Source organism: Lynx rufus, unplaced genomic scaffold (genome assembly GCF_022079265.1).
Source record: "Lynx rufus isolate CCGP_SWC_20201006 ecotype Redwood Valley unplaced genomic scaffold, mLynRuf1.p SCAF_9, whole genome shotgun sequence".
Lineage (NCBI taxonomy): Eukaryota > Metazoa > Chordata > Mammalia > Carnivora > Felidae > Lynx > Lynx rufus.
Window position 1 is genome coordinate 62,186,760 of NW_025814897.1, and position 11,607 is coordinate 62,198,366.

Genomic DNA, 11,607 nt, shown 5'->3' on the forward strand with positions numbered 1-11,607 from the left:
CTGAGCCACCCAGTTCCCCTTATTTATTTTTGAGAAAGAGCATGAGTGGGGGAGGAGGAGAGAGAGGGGGATAGAGGATCCTAAGTAGGCTCTATGCTGACAGCAGAGAGCCTGATGTGGGACTTGAACTCACAAATCGTGAAATCATGACCTGAGCCAAAGTCAGACACTTAACCGACTGAGGCACCCAGGCGCCCCAAACCTCACCTCTTTATGCAAAACTACCAAAGCTTTTCCTATTCTACTTGGATTAATCTAAATGCCTTACCAAGTCTAAAATGCTCTGACAATTTGGCCCCGGGCTGACCGCCTGACTCATCTCCTGAGCACCCTGCCCCGGTCACAGTGGCTTTCTTGTATTCCTGGAACATACCCAGCTCATGCCTGGTTTTTAACTGACATCCCATTTGTGTGGGAACTCTTGCTCCTAACTTTCACTTGCTCACTCACATTATTGATCATATCTCTGATTAAATGCTGTCTTTGGTGATGTTCTTGGTGATTACAAGCTCAAAAAGTCCACCTGTCAATCTCGGTCTCCTTGTTCTGTATTTCTTAGCCTCTTCTTTTGCTTGAAATTACATTACACAGTTAGTCGATGTCTGCCTCTTCTCTGTTGGCTCCATGAAGGCAGGGCTTTGTGATCTAGAACACCTAACATCTCCAGCACCCAGCACCGAACCTGACAGAGATAGAGTGTTCAATTAGTGTTAGCTGAATAAATGAATCTCTAATTCCTCCTTTTCTTTAATCTTGCACGTCCAGTCTTATCAGCACATCAAAAGGGTTTTTTCAATTCCATTTCCAAAATTCTTCAGTTGTCCACTTCTTGCCATATGCCCTTGTAGAGAACCTTAATCTAAGGGCAACACCATCCCTCACCTGGATGATGGCAGGATCTTCCCTCTTGACTTGGTTTCCACCCCTACCACCTTCTCATTCATGCTCCACAGAGAGGACAATGAAATCCACACTCCATGTGGGGTAACAAAGCCCTGTGCCATCCTGCTCACTGTCTCTCCCACCTCACTTTGAAGTGCTCTCCCTCCTTTTCTCAGTACTCCAGACACACTGGCTTTCATTCCTTTTTCTTCAAACGTGTTGAATTCTATTTTTTTTAATGTGTTTAACTTGGGGGTGGGGGAGAGACAGAGAGTGAGAGAGAGAGAGAGAGAGAGAGAATGAATGGGGTAGGGGCAGAGAGAGAGGTAGAGAGAGAGAGAGTCCGAAGCAGGTTCTGCACTGTCAGCTCAGGACCCCACATGGGGCTCACAAACCCTGAGATCCTTACTTAAGTGGAAATCAAGAGACGCTTAACTGACTGAGCCACCCAGGTGCCCTGAACTCTAATTTAACTCAGGGAGCTCCTTTACACTTTCCCCTCTACCTGGAACACTCTTCCCCCAGCTCTTTGAATGTCTGACTTCCTCTTACCCTTCAAGTCTCTACATAAATACTCCCTCCAGAGAGATACACTCACACCACTCTTCTAAAAATATATTTCTCCTCTCTCTAAATGCAATATATGCATGTATTACATGCAATAGAATAGAGACTGAGAGTGTGGCCTCTGGGGGCATCTGGGTGGCTCAGTGGGTTGAGAATCTGACTTCATTTTCAGCTCGGGTCATGATCTCACGGTTCCATGGTTCCCTGGTTCTGGGGTTCGAGCCCCACATTGGGTTTTGTTCTAACAGTGTGGAGTCTGCTTTGGATACTCTGTCCCCCTCTCACTGCCCCCCTTCCCAAAAATGAATAAACATTTAAAAAAAAAGTGTGACCTCTATAAACGCCGTTTCAAATCCCAGCTCCTACTCCACTACTTACTAGCTGTGCAACCTTGGATTAGACACTTAACATTTCTATGTCTTTATTTATCTGTAAAATTGGCTAATGATAGTACCTACATTTGGGGGTTGTTGTAAGAATTAAATGTTAATATGCACAACGCTTATGGAACAATGCCTAGTTCTCAGTGAGTGTTCTGTTAGCTATTCTATTTCTTGTTTTTTTGAAGTGTCTTATCTCCACTATATTGTAAGCTTTTTAGGGCAAAAACTTTATCAGTCTTGTTCACCATTGAATTCCTAGCACCAAACACAGTTTCTGGCATTAATAAGCCTTCAGGAAATATTGGTTAAAGTATGAGTTGCAAAAGCTACTTGGCAACTTGGAAAAAATCTTCGTGATATATTATCAAGTTAAAAAGACAGGTTATAAAACATTATGTATAATAGAATCACTGTTTTGTAAAATATGTGGAAGGACAAACATCATGGTAACAGCATCTCTGGTTTTTATATTCTTACTTTGCTTATCTGTATTATCTGATATATACAGTTAACCCTTGAACAATGCCGAGGTTAGGGGCACTGATCCCATGCAATAAAAAATCTTCTGCATATAACTTTTGATTCCCTAAAAACTGAACTTGATTCCCCAAAAACTTAACTACTACTAGCCTTCTGTTGACCAGAAGCCTTACTGATAATATAAACAGTAGATTAATTCATATTTTGTGTATGAATTATATACTGTACTCTTACAATAAAGTAAGCTAGAGAAAAGAAAGTGTTATTAAGAAAATCAGAAGAGAAAACAGTATTGTATATATATTTATTGGAAAATCTGTCTGTAAGCGGTTGGTCACATAGGGCTGGGGCAGGGGAGGGAGCCATGGGCCTGGCCCGGAGACGGCAGTGTTCTGCAGTGGCCCCTGGGGTGACTGTGGACAGCAACAACAGCCTGGAGCTGTGCCGCCCACCTCTGGCCATCCGCACCTGCCGCTGCAAGTGAGTGCGCTGGCCTTTCTGCGGGGGGAGGGGGGGTAGGGGACACGGGGTGCAGGACTCCCTGCACAGTGCCATCCCTGCCCTCTGGGCGTCTTCCTCCACTTCAGCCCAGCCTCATGCCCGTGAGTCACCTTGGGCACATGGGGTGACCCGCAGCCCAGCCTGATCCTGGCCTTTGGGGACCACCCAAGGTACTCAGAGGGCAGCCGTTACGACCTCTGTGCCAGTTGCCTTGTACTGGGTCTCAAAGAGACCGCGGCAGGCAGTTGTAAATAAATGGCTCGTGGCTTTTGCTCTCAACTCGTAACAAAACTTTAAATTCCACGTAGAAGTAGACCCTCATGGTTTGTACCCGTGTTGTTCAAGGATCAACTGTACTTCTATGTTGTTTTTAAACTGAGAAAACAAGTTAAATTACATTTTAGAAAAGAGGCTTAACAGAACCGTAGAGGCTTTATAACTGTTTTTCAAGGACGCATATAGTTGTTTGCATGGGAATCAGCAAAAAATCTGTGTAAAATAAGGATTCATAATGTAACCAGTGGCAGCAGTTTCATCAGAATAATATCCATCCTGGAAATATAATGGAAAAAATTTCACTCAAAATAATCAGAAAAATATAACAGTTAAATAAACCCAAATGTGTGGGACTTACATAAACTGTAGTTCTTTTGTTATTGTTGTTGAAGTATAATCGACACACAATATCCTCTTAGTTTCTGGTGCACATTACAGTGCTTTGGTATTTTTATACATTATGTCACGAAATGCTATTACAATATGACTAACCACATTCCCTATGCTGTATATTACATTCTCATGATTTATTTATTCTATGGCTGGAGGTTTCTATACCCCTTAATCCCGTTCATCCATTTTGTCTGCTCCCAACTGCTCCTCCTCAGTTAACCAGCACTTGGAGAAACTACCCTTCTTTGTAGAGAAACAAAGGAAACTTGAATGGACACATTCCCTATTCTAAAAGGAAAGAGCGCTATTGTAACTCTCTCGATTCCCTCTATCATAATGTAGAGGAAAGCCAATCAAGATCTCATTTGGCCTTTTCTGAAATTTGACATCTACTCTAAGTGTATGAAGAAAAAGAGACAAAATTAGACAATGGTATTTTGCAAAGGAATAAGGAGTCAAGCATTGAAAATTTTGTCATCAAATATTTCAAACTTAAGGGGCACCTGGGTGGCTCAGTTGGTTAAGTGTCCAACTTTGGCTCAAGTCATGATCTCATGGGCCGTGAGTTCAAGCCCTGTGTCAGCCTCTGTGCTGACAGCTCAGAGCCTGGACCCTGCTTTGGATTCTGTGTCTCCCTCTCTCTCTGCCCCTCCCCGGTTCGTACTCTGTCTCTCTCTCAAAAATAACCACTAAATTTTTTTTTTAAATCTTTCAAAGTTAAAACAATTTAAGAAGAGTGGCCCTAGTAGATTGTTTTAAAAACACCATAAATACACATGTAGAAGCATATATAAGATACGGCAAAGGAAATATTCAGTCCAGTGTAGTTATTTGCAGGGAGGCAAAAATTCAAATTAAAGACGACAAATCCCTGCCCTTTGCAATTTTTTGGGTAGGGATTAAAGCATGAATTAACTTGACTGAGTACAGTGGACTCTGGAATAGACTAATTTCAAATCCTGCCTCGGCTGCGCGGGAGCTACCCAACTTTAAGCAGTGTACTTTCCCCTCTCCCTAAGCCTCAGTTTTTCTCCTCTGAAAGATGGGAATAGTAACACCACCTGCATTAGAGGACTGTTGTGTGGATCCAGATAGGAATTGCTCAGAACAGGGCTGGCATTTGGAAAGCCTCAATAAACATTAACTTTTAAAATTAAGTAGTGAAACCCTAAAATATCTAGAAAAAAAATGTGTGCGTATATTTATGACAGAGGTATTAAGGGAGTATCTAAAGGAAAAAAAAAAGAACAGGTGCATAAAAACACTTTCTGTTGTTTGAAGAACACCTTCCTTTTAAATTGCTGTCCACCTACCTGGCTGGCTATTTGTGATGCAGCGTTACAGGCTTCAATGCTGGTTTTTTTGTTTGTTTGTTTTTGGGGGGGTTTGGGGTGTTTGTTTGTTCTTTTTTATTTCTAGCAAATCACTTGGTCTTGGACTTCTACTAACAGAGGAATCAGAGCAGGGAGAAAGTGGGACATCTCGGGAGGGCTGCCCTTTCAGTAACATCAGCCTGATGGGATTCCCTCTTCCCAAACTCCAATGGCTGCCATTTTCCCAAGCCCCATCCCATGGTACCCTCTTTTGATCCCTGTATGCCTCATTTCCCTAACCTCTTTCTCATTTTCTTGCTCATTTCCTCACTCATCACTCTCATTCATTTATTCAATGTTTTTGATTGCTTTCCATGTGCCAGACCGTACATTAGGTGGAGTCCTAGGTGGCTGACAAGGACTTTCCCTGCCCCAGGAACCCCTTTCTTCCTGGACACCACCATGGAGCTGGACATGTGTCCATGAGTTCAGTCTCTGATGAGGCTACAGCAAATACTCCAAACACCCAATCCACTGTCCAGGGTTCTCCTAAGATATGGCCAGGAAACAGTCTATTAAATGAATACTCTCCTCCTTAGCCAGAACTTTTAGACCCAGACTGTCATCCCCTACCTGCCCTGAGACCTACTCCAAATGAGCTCTTGTGCCTCCTTTGGCCCAATGAAAGACAAATGAAAGGCATATATCTTTCCCAGAGGCTTTTTGTCTTACCTACCTAGCCTTCTGGGGATTCCACTTAGAGATTGCCTTGTACACCTTTCCAGGTCAGAGGCAGTCCACAGCAGCCACCTTGTTAGTTACAGGGGACAGACAGGCAAAGACTGTCCCCTGCCTGCCTAGTACCCTGCCTAGTAGTTCCTTTGATCAGGACAACTCCTGCCCAACTGAGGGGGAGGGAAGAGGAGGTAGAAAGGAGGCTTGAAGCCTCCTGCTTCACCTAGAGACTGAACCCAAAACCAGGGGGAGGAAGTTGCAAAGTTCATTTCACCGCTGACACCTGCTGGCCGCTAAAAGGTAAGACAGGTTGGTTAGTACAGCATCCTGGGTCCCAGGCAGAGGTTCTGTTTCTCCAAGTTCCTAAAGAACCCCCAATGCGAGGTCTCTGATGTTTAAGTACATACCACGGCCACTTTTACCATAGTGGTCCCCTCTGTTAAAGACCCGTTTCCCTGCCTTGACAAGAAGGTCACATTAATGTTTGTGTTTACACCTTCATTCTGTGATGAAACTTTAGCAGACTGTTCTGCGTGTATGTGTGAGCACATGTACACAGATGTGGCCATGTAGTGATGGATTTAAGTGTGAACACGCACTGTATGTTGGTGCATTTCTCCAGAATGTTCACTCATGTGGGGGAGGTATGGTTTGCTTGTTTGATTCATGAACTGTATCACTCTTCCCCTGGAAGGACACGGGTAACGGGCAGCATTTCTGAGTGCAAACAAGAATTTAGTGTGAGATGCCGAGGGCACCTCCTGTGTGTTGTGCACAGCTCGCCTCAGTACCTTTGTCCACAATGGCTCTGTTGCTGGAATGCTCTCCCTTTTCCCATCACATTTTGGCCTACTTCATTCTTACCACTTTTAAGATGTCAGCTTAGAGCACATACTCATGGAGCCTTGCCTGTCTCCCTATACAAGATCAAACCTGTTTGCTGTTTAACAGCTTCTGGTCCTTGCAGCACCTATCATAGTTTGTACTATATATAATAAGTATTCTTCAACTACAGTTTAAACACTCCATGCCACCAGACGATAACCTCGTGAAAGAGGATCGTGACTCTCACGTTGAATTTCAAACCTCGAGCAGAATGCTGAGCGCCGGGTGAGTCCTCCATTTCTGAGCTGCAAGAAAGACAACATCCGGGGTGCCCACCAGGGACAGTACTTTGTGATCTTGGTGGGATTAGGGAATCTTGGAACTTAGCCTGAAATCCTGGGGCTCCCATTCTACTCAGGAATCAGCATCAAATCCAGAAAGTGAGAGCCACCTGTGGGATGCTCTTCAGGGGTGATAGAAATAAGAAACTGTGCCCACTTCCTGGTCAGGCTGGTGGCAGGAATGCTCTAAAGAACAAAGTACATGGTGGCAGCTTCTACAGGACACAAAGTCTGGGGGACCTCTGGAAAGACACCAGGAAAGCTGAAGGCCTCAGCTCACGCTCCTTTGTTCTCTATGCCTCTGAATCTTTGAACTTCAAACTTTTGATCTTCCCCTCCAAGCCCCGCTCCCCACCCATGCAGAGACAGCTCCTATTACCACCTTTCGTCCCATATCCCCCCTTTTACCCATAACCCACAAAGAATCAGACTCAGGCAACTGCAGACACTGGAGATTGGATGTAATTGCATCTCCAGATAGGCATAAGCAGAGTGCAGACTGGGGCCCCAAGATTGTACAGTGGCGGGCGTGGTTGGGTTACTCATAGCACCCCCACCCTGCTTCTGGCTCCAAATCTTCCTCATTGACTCTGGAACAACATTGTCTCCACAGTAAAGGGCATCATAGTGGATTTGGTTTATACTGCAGCTGCATTCAAGATCGGGGGAGTTAGGGTAGTGGCATACGGGGAAAGGGAACAGAGGAAAAGACATGGTCTGAACAACCAGGTCTCCTATGCCTGCCTCAGCTTCTCCACAGCAGCATCCACATCACCCCCAGTGGCTATGAGGGCCTGGAGATTGGCTTCGGGATTCAGGAAACCCATTGCTCGCAGCTGCTCTAGCTGCACCCGGAAGTGAATCTCGGGCTGCATCTGCTGGGGATTGGCACCACTTAGAGCCTGCCACATCTGGAGGAAAGGGATGGAATGGGGGCCCAGCTCCACAGAGCCCTGTTCTGGGGGTACCTCAGGAGCTGGAGCTAGAGGGGGATCCTCAGGCATAAGGGCACCCCCTCTAGGCTCTGTACCACCTACCATACTTCCCAGCCCTGTTAGGCAAGGCATGAACCACAGTAGGAGGCGAGGTGCTTCAGTGGCCAGGATCTGCAGACCCTGCTCAATCTGTAGGAGCGCGTGCATGGCACGAGGGTTGGCCATGGCTGCCTGAAGGTGCAGCAGCAGGGGCAGCTGCCGGCGCATCTCGTCCTGCAGCTGTGGGACCTGGTTCACGCTGGTGGGCCTCAGAGATCTTGGATAAGCTACCGGTGGCAGCCGGGCATGCTCGGGGATCCCAGGGGTAGCTGGCATAGGGGAAACTGATGAAGGGACGAATGGGGCCCTATTGGCAGAATGCCCCAGCCCTAAGACAAGATCAGGCATGTTGGTGCCATGGCCAGTGGAGCCATTCCCTGTGCCACCTTGACCTCTATCTTGTCCAGTACTGCTCTCTGGGGGATATCTCAGGAACAATGGGCAAGAGGACTTTCCCTTGATGGCTCCTGATTCCTTAGGGAGAGGCTGGCCTGACTCACGTTCCTGGGAGGAGGATGAAGTTGGGGGCATTCGGTTTCCTGGTGGTGGTGGTTCTTGGCTCGGACTGAGAGTGGATGTAGTCCCTTGCAGATAGGTTCCCAAGGACTGGGGGGTCTCATGTAATTGCTGAAGATAGTCATAGAGCCTTATATTACCTAGAATGGTGGGAACCCTATTTCTAGTCTCGGATACATCCTGGTCCCCAGGATGCCTGCCTCGCCTGCCAACAGAGCCCCCATATGTGGAAGCCCATGGGTTAGGGAGAGGGTCACAATTCTCTGTCCTCGAAGGTTGGCTGCTGCTGCTGGTGGCATTCGCAGTAGTGGCAGTGGCAAAGGGATTGCCACCAAACTGCTCCTGTACAGCATTAAGCATCGGGTCCATAATATCCGTGTACATAGTACGAAGCACATTGTAGCCACCAGGGATGCTTTCCAGGTTACTGAGTGCCCGGTCCTGGCTACGCATCATCTCTTGCATCATGGCTGGGTTGCGGAGAAACTCCAATGCCTGCCGCATGATTTCGGGGTTGTTGAGAATATGCCCGATCTCAGGGTTGTGCTGGATCAGCTGCTGCATATGGGGGTTATCGAGAACCAGCTGGCGCATCAAGCCTGTGTTGGACAGCAGACCTTGGATGAAAGGGTCATCAATGATCTGAGCCACAAACTCAGGCACAGAGACATGCTGCCACATCAGTGAGCTTGGCTGGTCGGGGAAACTACCGGAGGTCAGGCCTAGCCCATTGAGGCCTGTGAGAACACCTAAGCTAAAGGCGGGTGGCCCATCTGCTGGGTACATGGAGCTTGGTTGAGGGAATGATCTAGGGCTGGAGGCTGGGGCAGGGATTGAAGCAGCTGTGCACTCAGTGCCCATGGTGTGGCGTTGCATCTTGATGACCAGGTGGACAGTGAGGCCATCTCGTACTCCACACTGTGCCAGTGAGTCAGGGTCCTTGAGGATTTTGCCAGCAAAGATTAGGACCAGCTGATCAGGGTGGGCCTTAAAGCGCTGAGATATCTCTTCCTTCAGCTGCTGGATGGTGCAAGTATCTGTAACTGAGAAATCCTCCTTGTCCTTGGGTGTCTTCACCGTCACCTTGATGAGGTGGTGGTCCGGGATCGGCGCTGGGTTGCCCTGTGGCAGGGCCTCTCCGCTTTTGGCCATGGTAGGCAGCAGGAGGCCCAGGTCTGTGGGGACACAGCTGGGGGGTGGGGATGGGGTACCAACATCATCCTTTCAAGCAGTGGTGAAAGTAGGAAAGGTGAGCAGGAATAGGGCTTGGAGTCTCAGGGTGAAAGCACAGGAAGGTCTGCATGGAAGGGTCAATGAGGTCCTCAGGATGGGATGGTTATGGAGGATTATGGGTCTGAGAGGCGTTGGGGTTGGGAGAGGAGACCAAATGCCCTGAGAAAGAGGTCTATTGATGAGTGAAAGGCAAAGTCAGGAAGAAGGGTTTGGGTCGGGGCATACATACCACTCAGCTGTGGCCCCGTCCTTCCTCTTATACAGGGCTCCAAACCGCCCTCATCTTGCTAACAGCCACCCCTGAAGCCTTCTGGGCCGGAACCCACTCCATCAGGAGACCTCTGTGACCTCAGCACTGACATCACAGCCTCACACAATGGATTCTGGAGACCTCTCCAAGGTGCTCTGTATCCCCAGGAACTCCAAACCACCCTCTCCACCTTTACCTCTTCTATTTCCTTTCTCTTGATTGGCTTCTTCATAGGGAGGGGCCTGGGCTGACCCTTCCATCTCAGGCCAAGAATCCTACTTCCACATAACCTGTAGGTAGTGAGTGGAGCCTCAGCTCTGGATTAAGCAATTAGGAAAGGCTTAGCCCCCTATGTCACTGTTAAGACCAAATTCAGCTGCACCCTGAATTGGTCTTCTTGGCATTTGATGTTTCTGTATTCTCTTTGATTCATAAGCCATTAATTTTTTATATATTTTCAGAATGTTGACTTTCTGATGGGCAGGATCTAGAGCATGAAAGAGGGTCCAAAAATGACAAGAAGTTTTTATTTTACTTCTAAAAAGATTATTGTTATTCCCCAGAATAACTTAAAGAATGAATTGGCTATTTACCAAGATGTAAAAAAAAAAAAAAAAAAAGACCGGGGAATAAAGTTGTTAAACAGAAAATCCGGAGTTCGTTGTCACATACATTCAAGATGTCTTATACCCAAATGGACATGAAGGGAGAGAGTTCGTTATTGGGAGTCCACAGTTATCCAGCACTGACTATTTAGAACCATAAGATTAGTGAGTATAGGAACAAGATAGAAGTAAAAAGACCAAGGCATGGGCACTACATATTTTCAAATATGGAATATTAGATGTGTTCTACAAAAGAAATTGAGAAGAAATAAAGCATCAAGTCAGAAAAAGGAGAGAAGGAGAGAAAGCAAATGGAGAAGAGTTTCAAAACGGAGAGAGCGACAATGTCAGATGATGCCAGTAGGTCAGGAAGATAAAGGAAGAGAACTGACCTCTGGATTTGACCAAAAAAAAGGGGGGACCATGATGAGCCCAGTTTAGAAGAGTGGAGGGGGCACTGACTGGAGGGGGTTTCAAAGCAAGTGATTTGGAAAGGAAATGGATTAAATAAGAGTATTACAGGTAAGAGAATGGGTATGATGGCTGTGTGGACATGTGGGGATAAAGACATTTTTGTTTTGCTTTTTCTTAAACTGAGAATGTTACAGCATGCTTTTATTCTGGTGGATATAACACAATGAGGGAAAAATGACACAGAAGGAAGAGAAGATGATTGAAAAAGTCAGCTGTTGAGTAAATGGATTGGAGAGGTTGGGATAAGTGCCCAAGAAAGGGGAGAGCTTGATTTGGGTCCACAGACAATTTATGCATTACAACAGGATGGAGCAGAGAACATGCAGGCTGTCAGTGGAGAGCCAGATCTCAGTCATGGTGAAAAGGTGGGGATCATTTAGAGAAAAGGTTGTAGATACAGTAGGGTTTGCTGTTGCTAAATTATGAGTTCTAAATGGTAGGGTGGAAAAGTGTGGGGGATCGATGACCGGTGGAAAATTGGGTCAGCTGAGGGATTTTCAGAGCATAGTGGGACAAGAATCAGAAAGACGACTCAAACAGCTTGGGTTTTTCATGTAACCTGAGGCAAACAGGGTATAAAGCTTAATCAGACTAATTGATTGGATGGAGGCATCTTAATGGGAAAGTAGAAAATCCATTTTGGTGGTCATGTCTTTCTTGAGACCGATCTTTTTCCTAGTTTGAAGGGGAAGAGTGGGATTCTGGTAGATCCACAGGAGTACTTGGAGTTTTGTGGGCCCTCCTTCACTCTCGCTGATGGCAGAGACAGGGCTGGAGGAAGGTGGTCTGTGAGGAGCAC

The 11,607-nt window shown here is 46.4% G+C and overlaps 1 protein-coding gene across 1 annotated transcript; it reads right to left on the reverse strand.

The window, feature by feature from the left end:
• Positions 1–7,430: 7,430 nt before the first annotated feature.
• Positions 7,431–9,398, reverse strand: LOC124504582 (ubiquilin-3-like). Its single transcript, XM_047070016.1, has one exon. It carries the CDS (start codon positions 9,396–9,398, stop codon positions 7,431–7,433), a length of 1,968 nt encoding a protein of 655 aa, XP_046925972.1.
• Positions 9,399–11,607: the final 2,209 nt, after the last annotated feature.